The sequence below is a fragment of the Tribolium madens genome, unplaced genomic scaffold (genome assembly GCF_015345945.1).
Source record: "Tribolium madens isolate multiple individuals breed KSU strain unplaced genomic scaffold, Tmad_KSU_1.1 Scaffold_11;HRSCAF=98;Tcas5.2_LG3b, whole genome shotgun sequence".
Lineage (NCBI taxonomy): Eukaryota > Metazoa > Arthropoda > Insecta > Coleoptera > Tenebrionidae > Tribolium > Tribolium madens.
In genome coordinates, this window is record NW_025400975.1 from 7900028 (window position 1) to 7925590 (window position 25563).

Below are 25563 nucleotides of genomic sequence, written 5' to 3' on the forward strand. Positions count from 1 at the left end.
ACAATATTTAATAAAGGTATATACTTGTAGTTTAATTAAATAATGGAATGCGAGCTATTTCTAATATTTTCTGAACAAAATTTCATATCAATATTGTATTAATACTTTTATGAATCGTTTTATTGCCTAAAAAAATCTTAAAAGCCATTTTCTACCTATAACAAGCCAAAGTTTTGTTTAAAATGATTTATCAATTTGAAAAACAGTCTTTGACAAATTGGATTTTTTCCTGATACTCGTATCCCTATAATGCTCAATATTTCTGGTAATTCGTTCAAAAATGCGATTCTTCCGTTCACCGGATATTACCGTAAATCAAAACGAAAGGCAAAGTACCAATTCATAAGTCAGGAGAAACTTTTCCTGAAATTAAATATTTAGTCTTAAGCTCAAGTTTTGAATATTTTACGAAACTTTTAAGCAGTAAGCTGATTAAATTAAAGCTGAATTAAACTGATTTTGTTTACTTTAATTCGTGGTGAAAACGACTAATTTAAGTAATGTTGGAATTTTTTCATCAACTAGAAAATATTTTTTTGTTTATCACAGTTTAATTAAACTGCTAAAATAGGCTTGTAAATTACTTGGAACTAAACAGAATTTATATACTTGTAGCTTGTAGCAGTGGAATCCAATATCCAGTTTCAAACATTCACAAATTTGGTTTCCATTGTTAGCAATGTGGAATGTTGATAATATTTCAAAAATTGTTGTAAAAATGAGAAAATTACTCAACTAACTTTATACAAAAATTATCACAATTTTAGACCAACCTCTATGATATTGGACCTTGTTGTGCCAGTCGGAATGCCAAGCTTGGAATTTCATTTATTTGATCTGGAAAGGTTCGAAGGCGATTTCTTGAACTAACCTTTATTAGTTTTGGGTCAAATTACGCAGTTTACTTTAAGCAAAAAACGCAATATCAAACATTTCCAAATCTAAAACTCTCTTTACACTGTTTCAAACAATGTAATAATGAATTAAGTGCTAAAATGGATACCTAATACAAATATTAATGCACATTTGAACGACTTTTAGATCGATTTTATTATTGTTTATATTCCCATTATGTAAATCGGTGTCGAGAAATTTCCACACAGGTGCCACTGATACCTTTTAGTTTCATTTCACTCTTTGAAATTGTACACATGAGTCTGTTTTATTTGACCCCATGTGTGATATTTGATATTTGAGACTTGTATATAGGTTCAAAATGCAATTTTGTTGTACAAAATTCTAAACTAAATTTGATTAGTAATGAACTTGACATTTCTCATCAATTTATTTTTATTGTTTGATACGTAATCTATGTTGGCTATCCTGCATATTCCAATAACATATTACTGACCAAGGGATGCAATGACATATTTCCCGATCTCAATTAGGCATTGGCATAGTACTGTAGTAATTGTAAAGGATTATTGAGTTTGAGATTTTTTAACTAAAAACGTTTAAACTTACCTTTTTCTTTGTGCCGCCAAATTTTGAATTCGCTAAAAGTTTGCCGCGGCAAACGAAAATTTGAGAATTACTGCTTTACACATTAAAATTGTCTTTAAAAAAATAGTACTTTTAACTACAGGCATGTAGCAACTTGTACAATAGTACTTGTAAAATTTAAGTAAATCTCTGTCATTAATACAGAGCGATTATAAATGATTTTCATCTAGCCAGTTTTGGAATTTTTTTGCATGTTGTAACTTTATGTGTGCCGCTCTACTTTTTTCAAAGCTCTAGTTCTGTTATTACTGTCACTTATTAATTAATAATAAATTGTGGTTAATTAAACTTTTATTGTTTCAACTAATGTCCAATAATAATTGACAATAATGTATACTTTGGAAGAAAACAAGTTTCATATTTTTGAAAATGCTGCGAATACGGTTAAAGGTACAAGAAAACTATAAAAAAGAAAGTTGTAAAGAATATAATTTTTAAGAAAAAAGTCCGCGAGACGATTCTTCTATTTTCAATGGTTTAGGTCCTGAAGACGTTCAAAGACGCTCAAGTGACGAAACGTGTCATTTTTATCGGTGGTCAAAAGACAAAAAATTAATTTAAACCTAAACGGTTGAAGATAGAGATATGGTCTCGCGGACTTTTTTGTAGGAAATTTAATTCTATACAACTTTGTTCCCTACACTTTTTTTGTATCTTCAATCGTATTCGCAGCGTTCTCAAAAATATCGAAAACAGTATTAAAAACAATTATCAGTTTGCGTTCCGCCCAATATTTTTGAGAACGCTGCGAATACGGTTAAAGATACAAGAAAAGTGTGAGAAACAAAATTGTATAGAATAAAATTTGCTACAAAAAAGTCCGCGAGGCCATATTTCTATCTTCAACGGTTTAGGTTTAAATTACTAAAGTGTTCCTCTGGCACTGAATCATCAGTAAAAATGTGGCTTGAGCGGCTTTGAACGTCTTTGAGGCCTAAACCCTTAAAGATAGAGGTATGGTCTTGAGGACTTTTTACTAGAAAATTTTATTCTCTACATCTTTCTTTCTTACATTTTTTCTCGTATCTTCAACCGTATTCGCAGCATTTTGAAAAACATGAAACGGAGCACAGATTTTAAATTTGAAAAATTTAGTCGTTTTTTTGTATTTTTTTCTAAGCAATTAGTAGACTGGTTGAATTCAAATTAATTTAAAACGATTTGAAACTGAGGCGAATTCGAAAAAGTTTTGTAGAAATTGTGGGGGGTCTCGCGGCTATGCCGCGTGTAAATCTTAAACTATTCGCAAATGTTTTGTTGAAATTATTGAGGGACTTGCGGCATATTAAAAAATGCTTAAATGTTGAGAGGACATTTTTCTTTTGTGACATAGTAGAGAACTCAAAAACTTTAAGGATCAGTGAGACGAAAATGAGCACAAGTGGATTAATTAACACGGAGGAGTGAAAACACACACTTCAGTTCATTGGTGGAAAAACTGTGTCCAATAATTTCAATCAGCAACTTGTCAATCCTAAAACACCGACGAGAAATTTGAGCAGCATAATTTATAGTCTTTGTTTGATTTAGATCTCTTGACAAGGAAGGAAGGGTCTCGAAAGGCGTTATCGACAAGTCGATCCCTTGATACGAAGTATGAAACTGAAACTCCATTAGTTTAACAGCATTTCCTCTCTGTTTTTGACAATTAACAAGCGGCCAACTCTTTTACAAATGTAAATTAAATGACTATTGCGTTTTTAAACACCTGAAAGTGATTTTAGAAATTGTATTTTTCAAACTAAACGTGGCAATTAACCTGGAATTTCATTTCTGCCTCTCCCGTTGAGAATTGTGTTTCAAATTAAAAAAATAATAGAAGGTGGGCGCGAGTTTTTTAAAGAATTTCAATTATTGGAACAAAACAACAAATAGATTTTTTCATTGCAGTCTGCAGTCGTTTTCACATAAATAGGATGCAATAAATCAGAAATCAGATGAAACTGCTGTGCTTACTTTTTATTAAATGAAAGTCTTGTATTTGTGATAAAACGAGAATTAAATTACGAGATATGAGAACTGAAAGAACAGCATTTAAAGTTTTTCAGGATAAATAAAACGGTGTCATCCTTTCAACTTGTGGAAACTTCACTTCAAAGTGAAGAATTTCATGGTTGCTGAAACTGGGCATTCAAGTAGTCTTGTTTCCGGTTTTTATTTTTTGTGTGAGAACCTTTGACTTTTCAAGCACGAAAGAATCAGATAAGAAAACGAAAAAAAAATGGATTAAATAACACTACTGACCGAAATGTGAAAAATGATTAATTTGTCCAATTGTGCTTTTGGCACACTGACGACAAGAAGTGTGTCCTAAACCGACAAGATAAAGTGGGAAAATAAAGGTCTTTTTACACTCCATATACGTATAAGTAAACATACTTACAGCTACTAGTTGCTGCCAACTGGGGAACTTTCATTTTCTCTTTCATCTTTTCAACAACTCTTAATGATAAGAGGTCCAATCAAAGGATTTATACTCTAAGTTTAGAAAACAATTGTTTAGACTTTTTAAAAATCTTGAATTAATCAATAATAATCTATAATTTTTAATGTTTGAATTTTGAAAAATTATTACTGAAAGAAGTTGAGTAATTTTTTTGTGCTTGGACTTCCAATTTTTCCAATTTTTGAACTTTAAAACGAACTTTGAGCTTGCAACAAAGTTATACGGAAATAAGTGTAGCCACAATTTAAGTTTCTAATTTATGCATAATATTAAAACAATCTCCGTTTATTTTTTTAAGTACATTAAGTGGACAAGTAAGTACTAAAATCAAGGTTTATTAGATTTGGTTGATAAATTTGCAGATCACCACAAATCTACATTTCGTTCGAATATTGAGTTGATATTCAAAAGCTTAATTAGTGTAAGCTCCAGGTTTACTAATATTAGGCAAATAGCATGAAATTAATTTTCTTGACAAATCGGAATTAACTAATTAATTTTACGTCCACTCAATCATTGATTTGGAATTTGCAATTTGGCGTTTTTTTTTCTTTCATTTTAAGACATTCCTGATGTAAATGCTGTTTATTCTGGCGAAACTATCAATTTTTTTGTTTATACTTACGAGATAAACATAGTAACAATTTTTTTACAAGAATTGTTGCTGAGCAAAAAATTTTTGTTGCAAACCTCACACTTTGTTGTTTTTTTGAGTAAATTTCCAGTTTTTTTGGAAATAAATTAATAAATGTTTAAAGGTTGTAAAGGAGCGATGCCAAAATATTTTTTATTTTCATTAATTGTTTAAACTTTTAAGATTACCATACTAATAATTTTTTTTTAAATAAAAACGGTTTTTTATTTACTGTTTTACAAAGATATGTTTATGCATTTTATAAATGTAAAAAAAATTTATTGAAAATGTTACAATTTATGTTAAAAAAATTATGAACTTTATCTGTTGTCAAAACTTTCTTCCACTGGCCAAGGGCTGGTCGGTTAAGACCAGACTAAGCCGTAAAAATAAAAAAAATTCTTAGTCGTATATTAGGAAATTTTTCGATTTACATAACATGTAGTGAAATTTGTTGTTCGGTTTTCGAGCGTAAAATTTATGGATTTTATTTATTGACTATTTTTTTTTAAAAAGTTTGGTGTTGGTTGTTAATAAAAAAAATCCAACACATTACCAATACCAAACGAGTTAAAATTATGAAATATTAATTTTTTTTAGTGGAGGTAATATTATAGTGTAGAAATGGTGGATGCGCCGGGTTAAAATGAGTAGAAAATATTTCTGTTTCAAATAAAATAAAGCATATATTTTACGTGACAATTACAATTATTTAATAAAATCGATTTACAATTTTATTGCAAATTAAAATATAATAAAATTCAAATTAGAATTTTAATCTGTTAAAATTTATACCTACTAATAAGACAAAAAAAGGATTTGTTTTACCTAATTCTTTGTACATAAAATGTTACATGAGCTTAAAAGAATTTTTAATAAATGTTTTCATCGCATGCATTGCATTCTTTGTTCAAATTATCTTTTAAAATTTTAAAATTACAGTAGTAAAAAACTAACATTCTTGTGGTTTTGCAACAACTATGAACATTCACAACACATTACTTGAGTCAAATTTAGTTTTTCCAGGCACAATCATATTTTGCAAAAGTAGTTTAAATTAATTGTGAAATTTTTAGCAAAACACCGTTTCCGACAAATGACCAAAGTAAATTCAAGTTTAAATAATTAAAACCTAATTAGTCTACTTATTTTTCCACTTTTATTTGATATAAAAATAACATTCTTTATTGTAAACTACAAAACCAAAACTTTTCTCGCACTTTCTTTCTTTTTGTCCTTAATATAAACAAATAAAAACAACATTTCATTTGAATTGACTGAAACAAGAGCAAACCTCAATCTAACTCTGAAAGAAAATTCTTTAATTCTTGTAAGTCAAACATTTTTTTAACAAAAAAGTCTGAGGTTTAGAGAAAAATTTCTCGTAACAAGCTCGTCATCTAAAAAAATTGTAGTAGGTTTCTATTTGAAAAAAAAAATTACTATGTTTATCTCGTAAGTATAAACAATTAATTGATAATCAATGTTTATTTATTTGTCACAAAAATTGATAGTTTCGCCAGAATTAAATCCAGACTTTTGGACTAGCCCTCCAAAATAATAGTGAAACGGAGAGAAAGATATCAGATTCTTAATTTTCTCACACAAATGGAATTTGGAAGAGTGAAAAGTTTTCACAATTTTACTCAATTTTCATTCTTATTTAAGCTTTGAAAGGTTTTTATTTTGATTTTTTTGCTATAAGTTTTGTGTTCTTGTTTACCTTGTAAAGTGCTTACTCAAGTGCTTACTCTCTGTTTAAATCGTAATTCGTTTTCGTTAATAACAAAAATGTATGACAAAAATGAAGTAAAATAAATAGAAACTTTAAAATTATCACAACCACAGCAGTTGATTACGTTTCTTTAAGTAAAGTTTATGCACCATCTGCGTCAATATTGAATTCAGGTAGAGAAACAGCAATTTCCTTTTACAATTTGTTGCGGTATTAACCTACCGGAAAAACAAATGTAATCAGAATCACTCACAATTTATCTACAGCGGAATTCCGCCTATAAAGTATTGCTTAAAATTTTATGGTTTGATTTTTTTTTCAAAATTTGAAAACACCGGAAGAAAGATCTAAACTTTCTCTTTCAAACGCCAAAAAAACGAATTCAAAATTTTAAAAAATAGCAGAGTTACCGATTTTTAAAGTGCAAGGTGCAGATCCAAAAAATTTCAAAAACGGCTAAATTTAGGTATAGGGAAACCAAAAACGCAGTAAAAAATATAGCTTTCTATTTAAAATAAGAAAGTTGATACCGACTTCCGGTATAACCGGAAGTGCCGCCATCTTGAAAATATTTTCATTTAGCAGGACTTAATGCATTATGGCTATGTACCAATTTTCAAACAAATAAGATTATTCGAACTCCCAATACTTTTAATGTGGGGTTTAGGCGGAACACCCTGTATATATTGGTATCAAAATAATTTGATTATTAGTTTTGCATTTTAGCCAATTTAAATGTAAATGACCACAGCTCATCAATAATAATATTAAAAAACGAGCAAAGAATTAATTTTTCATTACTTTCTAAACCTGATTTTTTTAAAGAAAAATATCAATCAAGAATTACAATACAATAATTTGTGGTTCAAAGCAAAGCTCATTCAGTGTTTTTCATGAAAGGGAGAGTCGGAATGACTGAAATCGTCAGTTGACATTACTGTCATTTGTGACATGACCTGCATACTGAAATTTAATTAAATTACACAAATTGGGTGTGGTTATGGATTACAACAAATGAAACAAGTGGAGTTTTTTCATGAAATTTGTAATTTCTCAACTACTTCGGTTTGAGAGAAAATAGTAGGCAGACAATTCAGTCTACTTTCTGCAGTGTTAATTTAATTGGAATGACTTTTTGCTCTGAGTTTTATTACATAAAGTCATTACTCGCGTCGTAATTATGGAACCTTTCATGCACTGAATTTTAGTTAATAGAAACCATAACAAATTAACGAACTTCCACCCTCTTGAAGTAGATTTGCACAATTATGACGTGAAGCGCTGTCGTAGAGTTGAATTGTTTGGTATTTTTCCCAATTATCTCTTTTATGACTTATGGTTGTGCACCGGCACAAAGGCAGTTAGGATAAATGAAGGCACGCATTTTATAATTTTCTCGTAATTTACGCTTCAATACGCAGTAAAACGAGCCATGTAATTAAAGAAAAAAAAATTTTGGTGTTGGAAGTTTTTATGTTTGTACAGGGTTTTCGAGCAAATATTCCAACTACTTGTCAAGAGAAAACTTTTTTTCGTCTCCGCTACATTAAGATAAATCACTGTGTAAACACCCGATTTTTGTGCACAAAGTTAGCATTTTTTTGTACATAAAAATTTTCACGTCAATGCAAGGATATTTTATAGGATAGACACTCGTGAAAATCATGGGAAAGAAATTGCAAAAAAATTGTTATTTTATACCTCGATTTTTTAGAAAAATACGTTTTTACGTTGAAATTTAAATTTTTGTTTCTTTTTTCCTCTTGTAGAAAATATAGTTTACTATTTATTTACTCCTTCATGGCGTGGCAACTTCAAATTTTTTTGGTTTTTACTTTAATTAAAAAACACTATTACAAAAAGTAACTTTTTGAACAATTTTCAGTTACTTTTTTCTTTTCTTGTTTTTTTTTCTTCTTTTTCTTATAACTTTTTTATGCTTTTTTTTAACTACAGTTTTTGCGTTGTTTAATTTCTGATTTGCAAATGTTTTGTCGAATTATTAAAACTCACACTAACTGATTCGAAGAAGTCTTGTAGGAATTATTGTGGGGGCTCGCGGCTATGCCGCGTGTATGTCTCATAGGTCTCCTCTTAAGAAAATACATACCTACTATTTAATTGCTCCTTCATGACGTACAACTTGATAATTTTTTGGTCTCTACTTTAATTAACAAACATTATTTTTACTTTTTGTACAGTTTTTGGTTACTTTTTCTTCCTTCTTTTCTTTTTTATAATTTTTTAAAGCTTTTTTTGACTACAATTTCTGCGTTGTTTGATTTCTGATTCGTAAAAGTTTTGTCGAATTATATTATACCTAGTGTAAAACTTACACTAACTGATTTGAAAGCGATTTGTAGAAATTATTAATTATTAATTAAAAAACATTATTTGTTCAGTTACTTTTTGTACAGTTTTTAGTTACTTTTTTTCCCTCTTTTCATTTTTATAACTTTTTTAAGCTTTTTTTAGCTACAATTTCAGTGTTGTTTAATTTCCGATTCGAGCAATAAGTTTCGAGCCATAAATGTAATTAAAGAAAATAAAATTTTGGTGTTGTAAGTTTTTATGTTTGTACAAAGTTTTCGAGCAAATATTCCAACTACTTGTCAAGAGAAACAACTTTTTTCTGTCTCCGCTACATTAAGATAAATCACTGTCAGACTGACACGTGTAAACACCTAATTTTTGTGCAGAAAGTTATCCTTTTTTTGTGCATAAAAATTGTCACGATTAATGCAAATTATTTTCACTGATTTTTTTACAGGACAGACACTCGTGAAAATCATGGGAAAGAAAATGCAAAAAAAATTGTTATTTTAAACCTCGATTTTTTCAGAAAAATACGTTTTTACGTTCAAATTCAAATTTTTGTTTCTTTTTCCTTTTATAGAAAATATACAGCTTCCTTGTTTCCTCTTTTAATAGCCTATAGCAAAAAAACTTGGAAAATTATTTTTCCTACAGAAATAAATAGAGTCAAAGTGCAAAATTTAAACCCTCATAACTTTGAAATTTTTATAGATAATTTTTTTTAAACATTTTTTCCATGTTTCTGGTATTTTACCTTATATGACAATGTTCAAAAAGTTACTTTTTGTACAATTTGCAGTTACTTTTTTCTTTTCTTGTTTCTTTTCTTCTTTTTTAATAACTACAGTTTCTGCGTTGTTTAATTTCTGTTTCGCAAGTGTTTTGTCGAATTATAGAGTAAAACTCACACTAACTGATTCGAAAAAGTCTTGTACAAATTATTGTGGGGGCTTGCGGCTATGCCGCGTCTCATAGGTCTCCTCTTTAGAACATACATACTTACTATTTATTTGCTTCTTCTTAATTAAAAAACAATATTTGTTCAAAAAGTTTTTAGTTACTTTTTTTCCTTCTTTTCTTTTTTAAGCTTCTTTTAATAACAATTTCTGCGTTGTTTAATTTCTGATTCGTAAAAGTTTCGTCGAATTATATTATAGTGTAAAACTTAAACTAACTGTTTCGAAAGCGATTTGTAAAAATTATTTTCAGTAACTTTTTTCTTTTCTTGTTCTTTTTTCTTTTTCTTTTAATTTTTTTTTTAAGTTTTTCTCGAATTATAGGGTAAAACTGATACTAACTAAATGTTTTGTAGAAAATATTGTGGGGAATCGCGGCTATGCCGCGTGTAGGTGTCATAGGTCTCCTCTTTAGAAAATACATACCTACCATTTATTTGCTCCTTCATGGCGTACAACTTGATAATTTTTTATCTCTACTTTAATAAAAAAACCTTTGTTCAAAAAGTTACTTTTTGTGCAATTTTTTGTTACTTTTTTCTTCTCTTTGAGCTTTTTTTTAACTATAGTTTCTGCGTTGTTTAATTTTATTTTAGTAAAAAGCTGCATACTCTTTTAATAGACGTTTCAACAATTAATTTAGTGTTCTAATTGCTTTGTTATAGTCATAAAACAGACAAAAAGAGAAAATTACGATTTAACAACCACACACCTTGCTTTGAACTACTGGAAGTCTTTGTAACAGAATTAGTAATCATTAATGAAATGTTGCAACAAAGTTCCTTTATTTATTGAATTATAAAATGAGTAACAACAAACAAATAAGCTAATATTTGTCCTAAATAAATATCAAATGCACTCAGAAAATAATTTTTTCGTGGCGGGTGCAACCCTGGGGCTATGACTAATGGAATCCAAATTAAATTGGAACGAAAAATTATCTTCACATTTTTAGTAATTTTTAATGTTAATTACGAATGCCAACTTAATCAAAACTTTATAAATTTTATTTTCCCACATCATAATATTAATAGAAATATGGCTTTTTAACGAATTTATGTCTTCATTTTTTCACTAAAACGATGAAATAATGTTTCCATTTCTTAATTGCAAATTTTGTTCCTTGTATATTTGCAGTGACAAACCGCAATTGGAATTATGTTGTGATTTGGTTTGTGAAATTAATAATTTTCAGCTTAACTCGAGTAGAAATGATTTGCTTATAAATTTCACCAACCCAATAAAGGGAAGTGTTGCACCTTGTGTTATGAAGATTAAACTTGGGGATCTGATTATTAACCCAAAACCTTAATAGTTAAATTAGATTTTCGGAATCAGTCTTGCTAAAGTAATAATTTGATCAGTTTTTGCTCAGCTTTTATATATTTTGAAGTAAAAGGCGTGAAGTATAAGGATGTACTTTGTCAGAAGCTTTTACCGAAAATTAAATTAAGTGGGTATTTTGTTTTTAAAAGCTTGTAGCTAAGATGGCATTTTCCTAAAAATATAACAGAGCTTTCAGTGTTATTTTATATAACTCTACTCCATTTACAAGTTTTTTGTTGAAAAAATGTCTAGTCATTATTAGTTGTTGCAACATGTAAAAAATTATTCACAATTTTATCAATGTCTATTGAAATAAATCTCATTTGTCAAAGTAAGATAAATGTGGTTCCCCTCCCGTTATATAAAATTCGATAAAACGGTGATAAATATGACTTAGCTTTCGTTATTGTTATTTCCAGCTTTATATTTGATACCAAACTTTGAATTTAACAAAAGTTGCAGTGTTAAGTACGACACAAGTTTTGCGGTTATTAAATTGCATATTTTAATAAATGTTAATGGGAAAAGTTGGAAAAGCTACACAGAAAATAAAAATTGTGCTTTGCAAACTACTGCCGTGTTTCGGTTCCTTTAATCAACGGAAAATTAGATTGAACTGACTTTTGCTCAGCATGTTTGTTATTAATTAAACTTAAAAGTTGTTCGTTTACCTTCCTTTGCAAACTACTAGTGTGCTAGTGGAAAAAAATTGTAAATTTGTGTTACTAATTTTGTTGATTTTACTTATTTTAACTGTGTTTGGCCCGGCGCATCCACCATTTTTGCACAAAAAATTCTAGTTAATATTTGTCAATCTTGATGTTGTTTGCATTAAATAATAACCCTAATTTATCAATAAAGCAACAAAAAACATGTAGCTAAAATAAAAATAATAAATTCCTTTTTAAAAAGTATTATTTAAACAAATTTTTTTTTTAGCCCGGCGCATCCACCATTTTTACTTTATTTAACATTTTATAATAAAGTTGAAAAATTAAATTACCTACCTTGTTTATTATTTTTTTTTATAAAATTCGTAACTCTAACAGCTTTATAAACGTCCATGTCAATATTTTAAAATGTGTCCGAAACATCCTTGCTTGTCAGATGAGATTTCTTTTACTTTTCTGATAAAACCACTCATCCACTCTTAGCGAAGAGCACTTTTCCTAAAGTATACATCATAACCTCCTTAGTCAAATATTACTGAAAAATGTGAATAAAAAGTAGGAATAAAACTGAAACGTAATTATGGATGCTCTAATTAAAAACAAACTTTGCTATTCTAAATTTAAAACAAATATTCCTGTTTTTTTTTATAAAGGATAATAATTCAGATTTAAAACGCTTCTTGTTTGCTCGAATTACATGTCATACTTAAAACTTTCGTAACTTTGTTTTATTTGTCTTAATCCTTGTGAAACTCAGGATCTATATTTCATCTAAATGTGTAATATCCTGCAAAAACACTTAACAGATCTGTTGGTTATGAACATCATAAAATCATGATTGTATTATAAAATTACCAGATTTTCTCCAATCATGTGAAATTAGTTGCAATTTAAATTTAATTGATTTTATGTGTAATAAACAAATATTTCTGATGGCAAATTTATGTTTCTAAAACCAAATTCAAATATTTGTTTTAATTTGGATTAGATATAATAACTGCGTTATTGGAAATTGGGTTTTCCAACAACTGAAATCAATTAAAAGTTTCTGGGTTAAGAATATTTTATAACCCTGAAATTATTAGTTCCAAGAGAAACTTTTACAATTACACGAATCCGCAAATTGCATTTATTTCAACTGTAGAAGTAAATCCAAATCAAATAGTTCACTAAAGTATAAGTTTGCATAAATCCAACTTAGGTTAACTTAATCTCAAATGCTTAGTCTCTTTCGTTACAAATCAGACAATTTTCTCCGTAAAGACCAGTTTATTTAAATTAGATCTCCAGCGACCATGTCAACCTTTGCCCAACATCTAAAGCTCCGTGTTTAGTGAAAATTTAAACATTCAGTTCATCAAACAACGCTTTGGGCTTGAATTTGGATTACTCAAGATTCTGTGTTCAATTCGCAATATAAAATCGTCAGTTTCACCGAAAAATGTTGCATATACAGCTTTGCATTTAAATTTGGTTTTTAACAAAACATCGGAAAATAGTTTATAAACGTTATGAAGAAAATATGCGACACAGAACACAGAATATACAGGCTGTTTCGGCTAAAACCCACATTAGAACTATTTTTTTTAGTTTGCATTTTCCTCTCCAAAAATCGATAACTCTACTATTTTTAGTTATTTTGAAATCGTATTTGGGCATATGAAAAAGAAAGGTTAGATTTTTTCTTTCATGTATTTATAATTGGGAAAATAATTAACCAACCTCCAAAATTTAAGGTTACGTTTGGGAAAATTCAAATACCCGAAACTGAATTTTTTCAATTGGAAGGCCCCAATTTTTTCTTCACTAAATGAAAGAGAATTTAATTCTGCATCGATGTGTATCAACATTCCCTATACCTAAATTTAATGATTTCCAAGTTATTTTGACTTTTTTACAATGAAAGAAATTCATTATTTTCCATGGTAGTTTTCGCATAGTTTGCCATGGAAATATTTTTCACTGAAAAAACACCAAGTTTTTTTTCACAATTGTTTTATTCTTTTCGTAAATACAAATTAAATTTATTTAATCTAAATTTGAATAACTTTGATATTCTATTTTTTTTCTTATTTCTATGACAAACTATTCTAAAGTAGCTAATGAATTTCTCACAATATCAAAAAAACTTACTATAACTTGAAAACTATTAAACATACAGGCTGTCCCAACGGTCCGAAAAGGCTCTATAACTTGTTTATTTTAGATTATAGCTGCGTTTTTGATGCACATTTTAAAAATATTACGGTTTATATACAGGGTGTCCCAATATTAAAAAAACACTAAAGATATGTTTTTTTAAATGGAATCTACTCAGTTTGATTTTATTTTTGGATTCTACGCTAAATTACAAATAACTTTTATAGAGGTTGTTTTCATTTATCTGTTATCAATTTTGATTTGTGGCGTTTTTCACCAGAATTTTTTAAATGCAGGGGTCTGTCTAAAAATTCGTATTTTCTAAATGCTTGCACACAAGTTTAAAGTAAGTAACGCCATTTGATTCCTGAATGTTTGCCGCATCTTTTAAGTGTTTATTCAACAACCTGCTCAGTGGCATGCGCCTACTACGATTTTTTAAACATGACAAATTAAAAATGTCAAAAACTCATTCTTTTCAAATGGCACCCTTTATTTATTATTATACCAATCAAAAGATCTTTTGACAAGCTTTCTATCAATATAAGGTTTGTATAGTCTAGTGTAAAATTCTAGGTTGCTATACTAAATTAACTAAATTTTGTCAAATTTTTCTGTTTTGAACAATAAAAATCGAGTGGGCCTTATGCAAAAAAATAGCACAGAAAATAAACAAAAGTATGGAATTGGAAATTCTTTGCTGGAAGAAAATGTAAAATATTGAGCAAAATTGAGTTACAGAGAAAATTACGCAAAATCTAACATATCGCAAAGCAGTAATTTAGTAGAAAAATGTAAAAACATTAACAAACAAAAAAAAAAACAAAACATTAAAGCTATTTTACAATTTTCTTTATAACAGATGTTCAAAAATATTACCATTTTTTTCAATACAAGTATGCAGTCTTCGACTAAAAGATAGTCTAACACGACTTAGCATATCTGCATTCATTAAATGGAATGTATCGCCTATTCTTTGTTTCATATCCTCCGCAGTTGTTGGTCTCAATTTATATACATTTTTATATAATTTTAATAATAATAAAATATTACGATCTGCTTCACCAAGACTGTATACCATGTTAATGAATTTTTGACGAGTAAAATTCATTTTGGGACTTATAATCTTCACAATAAAATTGATAGATTGTAACAATGACAGAAGCCCACTCGATTTTTATTGTCCAAAACAGAAAAGTTTTTTGAAATTTAGTTAATTTAGGATAGCAACTTACAATTTTACACTAGACTATACAAACCTTATATTGATGGAAAGCTTGTCAAAAGATCTTTCGATTGGTACAATAATAAATAGAGGGTGCCATTTGAAAAAAATGAGTTTTTGACATTTTTAATTTGTCATGTTTAAAAAATCGTAGTAGGCGCATGCCACTAAGCAGGTTGTTGAATAAACACTTAAAAGATGCGGCAAACATTCAGGAATCAAATGGTTTTACTTACTTTAACTTGTATGCAAGCATTTAGAAAATACGAATTTTTAGACAGACCCCTGCATTTAAAAAATTCTGGTGAAAAAGCGCCACAAATCAAAATTGATAACAGATAAATAAAAACAACCAAAATAAAATCAAACTGAGTAGATTCCATTAAAAAAACATAACTTTAGTGTTTTTTTAATATTGGAACACCCTGTATATAAACCGCAATATTTTTAAAATGTACATCAAACGGCTAGCTATAATCTAAAAAAAAGAAAAAGTTAATATCTCTTAAAATAAACAAGTTATAGAGCTTTTTCGGACCGTTGGGACAGCCTGTAGGTATAGGGAATGTTAATACAGATCGAAGCAGAACTAAATTCTCCTCCGTTAAGTGAAGAAAAAATATGGGTGTTTCATTTAGAAAAATTGAGTTAAAAGTATTTGAAGCTTCCTAAACGTAACCTTACTTTTTGGCGGTTTGTTAATTATTTTTTCAATTATGAATACACCAAAGGAAAGATTTAACCTTTCTCTCTTGATTACCCAAATACAGTTTCAACATAATAAAAAATAGTAAAGTTATCGATTTTTGAATAGGAAGATTCAAATCCAAAAAAATTTAAAAAGGTATAAATATTTCGAAAACGGTTAAACTTAGGTATAGGGAAGTCTAATAAAAACTCTCTCAAAATCACTTGAGGAATCCAAAAACGCAATAAAAACATAACTTTCTATTTAAAATAACGAAGTTGATACAAAATTTTAGATAAATAAAAAAAAGTTGCTGTTTTGAAACAAATTTGGTGGTGGGGTTAAATTGTTGTAATTTTCTTACAACATGTGTGGTTTCTTGCAAAGTATGAGAAGCTTCTGCTGAAATTCTTGGCATAATACGGCTTTCAGGTAGAAAGATAATTTCAACAAAGCAAGACTCTGCTTTGCCTCATTTCCATTCCACTTTTTCCATAATTATGCCACTTTGATAAGCATAAGACTCTCTTGAATCACAAAAATCTCGCTTTGCGTTTTCCATTAGAAAAATTCTGTGGCTCAGTTAATTTGCACAGCGAAAATTTCTTATTGGAAAAAGTCTCCATGTAGTCGTAATTACTAGTAAAATAGGTCGAGTTAATACAATTATTGTTGTAGGTTGAGAGGCCTTCGATACATTTCAGTAATCAGCAGTTTAAGTAAAGCGAAATCTAATCAACAGCAATCTATTTTATCCCAATAATTAAAATTTGAGTTTATTAACGTCTACCCATAGTTGCCTCTTAACGGTCCAATTCGGTCGATTAATCCAAACGAAGTTTTGCCGTAATTATCTTTTCTTTCCAATAAAATCCAATTTAAATAGAAGTTTTATTTTTTTTTCATAATTTGAAATGAAAATAATGAAAGAAAATTTTTTTGAATTATTGATATTGTTTTTTTTTTGATAATTGTTTTAAGTGATATCCAACCATACAAACTTTTTCAATTAAAATTATAATTAACTTCCCAAAATTATTTTTTTTCTATTAAATTTTATCTTTTTAACAAAACTTTGTCACAAGTCCTAAATGGTAAACTAGTAACATCACACAATATTCTTCTCCCTAAGAGGCTTTCGAATATGAGAACAAAGGGTGTCCTCCCATTTGCCACTTTAGAATTGAAGTTGCTTTCGGCGATGAATATTATTTTCGAGTTTAATGAAATTATTACCTAATAAAGCATATAAATACAAAACAATATTTGGGTTAATTATCTTTCATGCAAAAATATTTTCAAAACTTTTTTTTCTCGATATTTCCCGTTTACAGAAAAACGAATTACTTTTTCAAACATGCAGTATAGTATTTTTTGCAAAATTTGACCACTCTGTACACATTTTTAATAGGCAGTTGTTGTAATTTAAAAACAAAAAAACTTGAACATTTTGTTCTTTAATCATTGAAAAATTAATTTCGTCATTTGAGCCCTCGGAAAAATTCTTGATGGTTGCTTTAGAGCTTTGGATAAAGGTGATACCACCATTAATCAAGATTTAAATGAAATTTTCTTATTGTATAAAAGCATTGGTTTGAATTTAAATTCGAGTAAATGTTCATCAATTTGCATTTCCACAAGAAATAAAAAAATCAACTCGGGAATTAATCTCAAAATTGGTAATATGAAAATAGGTATCTCAAATAGTGTAAAAAATTTTGGAATCATAATGGATTCGGAATTACGATTTAGAGAACATGTCAACTTATTTTGTTTTAAAAATGTTATATTCCAATTATCACATTTTGAATTTTAAACTTCAAAAAAAACTATGCGAGTCATTGGTGTTTTCCAACCTTAATTATGGTTTCATTATTTATTATTCATGTTTAGATTAATAATCTAAACATAAATTACAAAAAAAATTCGTACTCCCGTTTTATTTACAAATTAAGAAAATTTGACCATGTATCTCAAAAAATAAAAGAACTTGGTTGGTTGGTCAGTGAACAATTTTCGCAAAAAGATAAAAATACATTTTTTGAACTTCTAGTTTTTCTCTTTTACTTTTTGTTATTTTCTTACTGTTTTAATTCCTGTATTTTCTACTTAAGTAGTTTTTCTTAATTTTAATTTAACTTTAATGCAATTTTAGCATTTCTGTAACAAGACGCCAATTCTCAATATTTTATGTATTTATCGACAGAATTTTTGTTTAGTGTTTGTATAGTTTTTAGTTTGTTTTATTTACTAGTGCATAAATGAAATAAGCCTTTTATAGAAAATTTTACAAAAAAATGGAAAAGATGTTTTTTCATTTGTAAATCACGAGTTGTAATGCAAAATTCCATTGTTTATTTAACAATTTAACAATAACAAATTATTTTTTTTGTAATAAAATGTCCAGAAAACAATAACCTTACATTTTGTAAATTGGATAAGTGGTTTCCGAAAGATTTAAAGACATTGTTTCCCACTTTGGAAGATGCCTAGATCAAAACAAATTACAGCTACAAAGTAAGTAGTTTTCCTAACTAAATTTTATAGGTGTGAAACTTTTAGCCACCGCTAACTTTGAGTTTTTCTCCCAAAGTTAGAATAATGTAGGCGAGGCTTTCGCAAGGTGAAAGCTTATAAAATTACAAACTAGTTTTATTTAAGTACTTTCTAATAGTAATAAAAGAACAAAGAAAGTTAATTTTGTCGACAGGATCCTTCCAGGAGAAATTGATCCGAGACAAGGGTCAAGGAAAGCGAAGGATTCCAAATTTGCTCCCACAATCATGCGCTACAGTGAATTTTATCTTTGATAATAATCAGACTGTTATTGGTGGTTTTGTAGTATCTCCATTATCACCAGGATCTTGTGTTAGAATCTGTCAATAAACTATCACTAAATAAATTTATTTGTAATTGTATTTGCTATGATTTGGGGCCGTTTTAGTCACTTTAGGGACACATTTAGTAAATGAAGCACACAATGAAACACACATGGAATAGTTTTGCAATCCAATTTGCGAAGCTCCATTTATTGTTAGTAATTGAGTATCGAAACCAATTAAGTTGTGCAAAATACAGCGTGCGCCAGAAATCGGGCCCCAGACAAAAAATTCTATCTATAAAAATTTCGAAGTTATGAGAGTTTAAATATTGCACTTTGACTCTATTTATTTCTGTTGGAAATTTTTTTTTTCAACTTTTTCTTTTTTAGAGGATTTTTTGACGTACGCTTTTTTCAGAATTCTCCCATTTCAATTCTCGCATTTTCTCCACATGGACACAAGAGAGAAATAAGATGTTTTTTTTCTTACATTTTTGATTTTTCAGAATATTTTGTCAACTGGTGTGACTTTTGATCTATTTTTAATCAAATGCAAAACTCAAAAAAAAAAACTAAAAAAAGAGGCTTAAGCTTTTTATTTAAAGGAAATAATTACCAGGGATAGAAGACGAAACAAAGAAGCTGTATCCTAAATTGCAACTTTTATTGGCAAAATTTTTGTATCTTTACCAATTAATTATAAAAAAAAACATAAATAGACATAAAAAATGTCAAATGTCAGAACATAGATGTCAAAATTTTTTACAGAGAATTTTTTAAACCTTTTTTCCATGTCCCTGGTATCTTGCTTGAAATTTTTCTCTGGTGGTTTTTCTAGCGTGAAAATATGTCATTTTTGGTTTCTTGCTTTGGGTTGTTTTCCCGTTTGCTCATGTTTGTTGGCGGCGGCAACATTAAATTGATTCCTTGTCACACACCTTACAGTTCAGTTGAGTAATAAAGAACGAGCTTTTATAACGATGATTTTTATGAGTTTTTTTATTGAATGTGTGGGGATCTGCTGTAAAGCTTCTTAATCTTCGAAAAGGCTTCCAAGTGACCTGGTAGAACTTTAGCGCTTGAATCAATATCGAAACCAGAAATATTATTTTCTCATTAAGAAAATTATATAGATGTTTCGTTGTTACCAAAAATACAATACTGAAAGCTGAGAAATTTGTAATTAGAAACATTAACCACTTAAAAAACAACTTTGTTTTAATTAAGTGAAATAGTTGTCCAATGAAGTGAAATTGACAATTTTTAAGACAAAATTTTGAATAGAAAAAAAAGCAAATTAAAAAAAAGTATCAAAAAGTGGTACTAGAAATACAATATTATCTCTTATGGGTTTTAATAATGTTATTGTTTATTCCTTAGATATGAGTAGAAGTAGTACAATTTTATGATGGAAATGGTTACAATGTGGTATGTGCTATATTATTTGATATAGTTTATTTTATCTTACTCGATATAATAATGATTAGTTAGTGATTTTTTACCTTGTTGGTGAAAAAATTAATATAACACCTATAGTGTCTTAATTAAAACAAAATTTATTTATTTAACGAATTTTCTTGACAATTACTTATTTAACTTTTTAGCTTTAGTTTTTATCATTTGAAACCATATTTTTGATTAAAAATTAAATAAAATCTCTGACCAAATAAAAAAGTCATTTTTTTCGTAGTAATAACAATGATTTGTGGTCATTAAGAATTATAAAAAAATACTATTCCTTTGTTATTCTTTTAAAATACAGGGTGTTTCGTTTTTATTGTTACAAATTTGAACAAGCAAAAAAATATTAAATTTTAAGCCAAGTTTCCTATAAACATGTATCAAAAAATGTTTTATAAAGGAGCTATACCCTCTGAAAAAACGCAAAAGACCTCTTTTTTGTGAAAAATTATAGAATTTAGAATTTTGTTGCTGAAAGTGGCAAGAAACTTCAGCCACAATTTAATTTGCTAATTTCTTGGCCCATTTGGGTAAAATTTTACTTGAAAAAGGCAAGAATAATTTTGTTTTCGACCTCTAATTTAGCTATTTTATCAAAATTTTGGGAAAAAAGAATCAGTTTTGGCTCGAAAACGTTTTTATTCGCTTGAAAATAGATGCAAAGAATATATTATGTATTATGTATAACGTATTGCAATTAAAACTTTTACTCAAAAATAGAAAAAAACACCATTTTCTGTCTAATTAGGAGATTTCTCGGCTTGCTTGAGCAAAATGTCGGAAGGGAAGAGTGCATTTTTAACTAAAAAAGTCATAAATAATGTTATTTTTGACTAAATTTTGTCATTTTTGGCCACAATTTTGCAAAATCTTAAAAAAACAGCTTTTACTTTAAAAATATGTTAAAAAGTGTTAAAAGGTGTACTAACTTTTCGTTTTTTGCGTGTGAATATATTTTTTTAAATAGTACGTTTTTAGAAATCCAGTGAAACAAACCAAAATAGAACGGTAATTTGAGTTTAGTTTAGTGATTTTGTGTCCTATTTTAGCGAAATTTTGCGAAAAATTTTATTGAAAAACATGCCTTTACTCCCAAAAATGTCAAAAATAGCATAATTTTTTATCTAATTTGGTAGCTTTTTCGCCTTTTTGAGCAAAATTTTATACTAAGAAGATTAAAAAATAATTGAAACGGCAAAAATATTATCATTTTCGATCTAATTGAGTAAGTTTTGCTCTGTTTTAGCAAAAAACTCAGTTTATTAACTCAAAAATGTATTTAGCTGATAAAAAAAGCAAAAATAGCACAATTTTTATCGATTTTTTGACTAGTTTGGACAAAATTTTGCAAAAAATTGCACTACTGGCTGAAGAACTTTCTTAAACGTTTGAGAAAGTAAAAAATAACATCATTCTCGATTTAATTTCGTGATTTTTTATCTTGTCTCGATGAAGTCTTATTCAAAATTTGAGTTTTTATTTACAGTAAAGTAAATGAACTAAAACAATTATTTTTTATATTGAAACCATTTTAGATAAAATTACAAAATTTAGTACAGCTGATTAAATTTTTAATCAGGGGCGTCCTAAACTAAGAGGGTTTATTTTAAATAATACTATAACTATTTTAGCTGAAGTTTCTTGTCATTTTCAACAACAAAATTCTAAGATCCAATTTTTTTTACAAAAATGAGGTTTTTTTTCGATAGTATTTAATAATATTTTTGATGTGTTTTTTACCGAGAAAAAAGTGGTCAAATTTTTTAGTATGTTTTTATGAAAAATGTCCAAACTGTCAAAATTTAACATTTTCATTTTATTTCAAATTATTAATAGCACGTTCCAGCGTTTCGTTTATCTGAAAAAAAAAACACAATTGTGTGATTTTAATTAAATAATTACCAATTAATTTTACTCTGAAAAAACAAAAACCGTCATAATTTTCCACGTCTTTTTTACTAAAAAAGGGGCTCATTGAGTCATCCAGAAGTCTAATTCGTTGGTGAAAAAACTCATATAGGTACCATAAAACTGTTTTTTTCTTCCTCAAAATTCTTTTATATCGCTCAACTTTTCTTAACAAGCATTTTTCTTTTTCAGCAATTCTCAAGTCCCTCTGCAAGGAATTCCTTTCGGTTAATGTATCAGCTATTTTATACTTAATGAATTACGAGAAATACGGTCGAAGTACGGCATCTGCCCAATATTTCCTTCAATTAGCAGGCTACTTAGGGGTACCTGTCATAGCATGGAATGCGGATAATTCAGGATTGGAAAGGAGAGCATCACAATCCTCCCTGCAACTTCAATTAGCCCCATCGTTGGAACATCAAACAGCTGCAATGCTGAGCATATTAGAGAGATATAAGTGGCATCAATTTTCAGTAGTAACGAGTCCGATTGCAGGACACGATGATTTCATCCAAGCTGTGAGGGAACGAGTTTCAGCAATGCAGGTAAATCACTTTGCATTTTTTAACGACTAATAAATGTTGGTAAAACTTGCTTCGATAATTGCGTTTCGAAAACAATTGAAGGGGTGAGTGCATTAACCTATACAAGGTGATTCTTTTAGGACCTATATTAGAAACTTTTTAACTTCTAATGCAGATAGAAATTTGAAATTTTCTACACAACTCAAATCGACCAGTCTAAGTTCAATTAAATTATTTTCAAAATGGTTGAACTTCCGAAAATACGAGAAATTGGCGCCAACTTTAAAATTTTAAATAGTAACCACTTATTTTTATTGCATTTTTGAATTCTCCTCTCCAAACTGAGTAAAATGTACCTAGTTGTTAGTACTTATCTGTCACAGTTTCTGACATATGTCAATTTTTTGGTCAAAATTTTCATTTGCAGAGGTTTATTAAAAACATCACAGCTCTTGCATTCGATAACCAAAGGTTCGAAGAGTTTCCTAAAATTGTCAACTGTCAAATTGCAAAACTTATATGATTTTTTGAAAATAATATTTAACAAACAGCTATAACTCAGTTTTTTCAAGTAAAATGACCCCATTTTCTCAACGGCAATCGAAAGTACATGGATTTGTAGAAGGACTTTTATCAACATGTCCTATATCCAGCTCTTACAGTTTCTGAAATAAACACCAAAAACGTGTTTTTGTTTTTTATTTTTATAGTAAATTACGTAATGATCAATACGTATTAAAAATTTATTAGTCTACACAACACTCATCCGGAATTACGAAGAATTATAGCAAGAATTGGCGGCATTTAATAATCTTCAACCAAATGAAATAATGGAAGCCTCTCAAATCAGTTCACCATCGAGTTTTGGACTGTTTGAAAATGGTAAACATATCGAACATTTGTATTAATTATGGTATATCTTTATTGTATTTTTCCAAAGCCTACGTGATTAACTATAAAAATAAAAACATTAACATGTTTTTTGTGATTATTTCAAAAACTGTAAGAGATAGGTATAGGACATGTTGATAAAAGTCCTTCTACAAATTGATATACTTTTGATTGCCATTGAGAAAATAGAGTCATTTCATTTAAAAAAACTGAGTTATAGCTGTTTGTTAATGATCATTTTCAAAAAATCAAACTAGCCTTGCAATTTGACAGTCGACAATTTTGAAAATTTTAGGAAACTTTTCGAACCTTTGGTTATCGAATGTAAAAAAAATATTTACTTATCGCAAAGGGTTCAAGAGCTGTGATGTTTTGAATAAACCCCTGCAAGTGAAAATTTTGACCAAAAAATTGACATATGTCAAAAACTATGACAGATAAGTACTAACAACTAGGTACATTCTACTCAGTTTGGACAGGAGATTTTAAAAATGCAATAAAAATAAGTGGTTACCATTTAAAATTTCAAAGTTGACGCCAATTTCTCATAGTTCCGGAAGTTCAGCCATTTTGAAAATAATTTTGTTGAACTCAGACTGGTTGATTTGGGTTGTGTACAAAATTTCAAATTCCTATCTGCATTCGAAGTTAAAAAGTTTCTAATGTAGGCCCTAAAAGAATCACCTTGTATTCGGAGTTATAAGCATTTTAATTTAATTTGCTGGTACTTTTTCCAATTTGTTTTTGATAAAAAAAATCACATGATATACAGGGTGTTCGGTCCAAGTCGCCCCGGCCGATAACTCCTAAACTTACTTTTTTTTTCAAAAACTAATTTTTTAAATAGTACTATTAATTCCTCGTTTTGTTAGTAAATGTATCAATTTTTTTTGACACATCCGGTGTAGCCGGAAATGCTACCAAATTTAGTTTTTCAAATAGAACACCTATTTTTTTTGCTCGAAACAATAATAATTGGCATGAAAAATACGGTAAACCACTATTTATTACATTTTACTTTACATAATGCACTCAGAAAACAATTTAAATTTTTGAATTTTATTGCAAATTTTGCAACATAGGCGGATTTTACTTGTCAAGGTATTCATGCAAAAAGCTATGCTTGGATACTGTTTAATTGTTAGTTTGACAAAGCCTAATTTGTCAATAAATCTTATTGAGATCTTTAATAATGGATGATAATAATTACGACGAATTGGTAGATCAGCTTGAAGTGTTTTTTAAGAAAATAGAGCGGAAGTTGAAAGACAGTATATAGAAAAATACTCAAATAGAGTTGGAAATTTAGTCGAATTGAAAAACAACTGAGACGAATAGATTCGCTTCTTAAAAATAAAAAAACCTGTGGTTCTTTGTGAAGAACAAGAAAATAGAAATCTGAATGTTATTAGTCGAAGAAAATCCAAGAGTTTCCATAAGAGAACTCGCTCATCAACTGACAAATTAGATTTGTCAAACCAACAATTAAACTGTATCCAAGCATTTTTTTATTCACACCTTTCCTTTAAAATTAAAAATCAGGCTACGCGACCAATTTTCTTATAAAATTCTAAGATTTAAGATGTTTTTTGATTGCATTGTGTTATGCAAAATGTAATAAATACTGATTTACAGTATTTTTCACGTCAGTTATTATTGTTTGGAGGAAAAACATAAGTGTTCCATTTGAAAAACTAAATTTGGTAGCATTTGTGCTAAAAAAAATTGATACATTTATTAAGAAAGCCAAGAATGAATATTATTACTTAAATATTTACTTTTTGAAAAAAAGAAGTAAGTTTAGGTGTTATCAGCCGGGGCGACTTCGACCGATCAAATGTACATGACCCCTTCATCCTTGATAAAAGTGTTATGTACCAAAAAAAGCTTTATTTTCTAATATAAACTTTGTGATAAATATTGCTTTATAAAGATATTTCAAGTTTAACAAAATATTTATAAATGAAATTCTAACGACACAATATAAAAAAGTCCACTTTATGCTGTCCCAAAAATTAACATTCTCATTTAAAAGATTTTTTTTCTTGTTTACTGGGTGTAATTTTGAAGCTAGTTCATCGACTTTTCGAAAACGGTTTTTCATATTAACACCATATTTTTCAGTAAGAGACGGAATTATCTCGAAATATTTAGACAAAAATATACCGAAAAGTCACCAAATTAAGTGAAAAATAATGAATTTTGCTTGTTTACTTCACGTTTTTTTTGTAAGATTCTGTTAATCCATATTTTTACCCTTTGACATTATTCGACAAATTTATCATTAATTTAGTAAAATTTTGTATGCAACTTTGA

The 25563-nt window shown here is 28.5% G+C and overlaps 1 protein-coding gene across 3 annotated transcripts in view; it reads left to right on the forward strand.

Annotated features, from left to right (window-relative positions):
• Positions 1–25563, forward strand: part of LOC123009466 (glutamate receptor ionotropic, NMDA 2B) — a 127336-nt gene that overhangs the window by 21560 nt on the left and 80213 nt on the right. For all 3 annotated transcript variants that reach the window (XM_044405853.1, XM_044405932.1, XM_044406013.1), the window contains exon 2: positions 22022–22377. In XM_044405853.1, coding sequence (XP_044261788.1) covers positions 22022–22377 — 356 coding nt within the window. The remainder of the gene's footprint in view (positions 1–22021; positions 22378–25563) is intronic.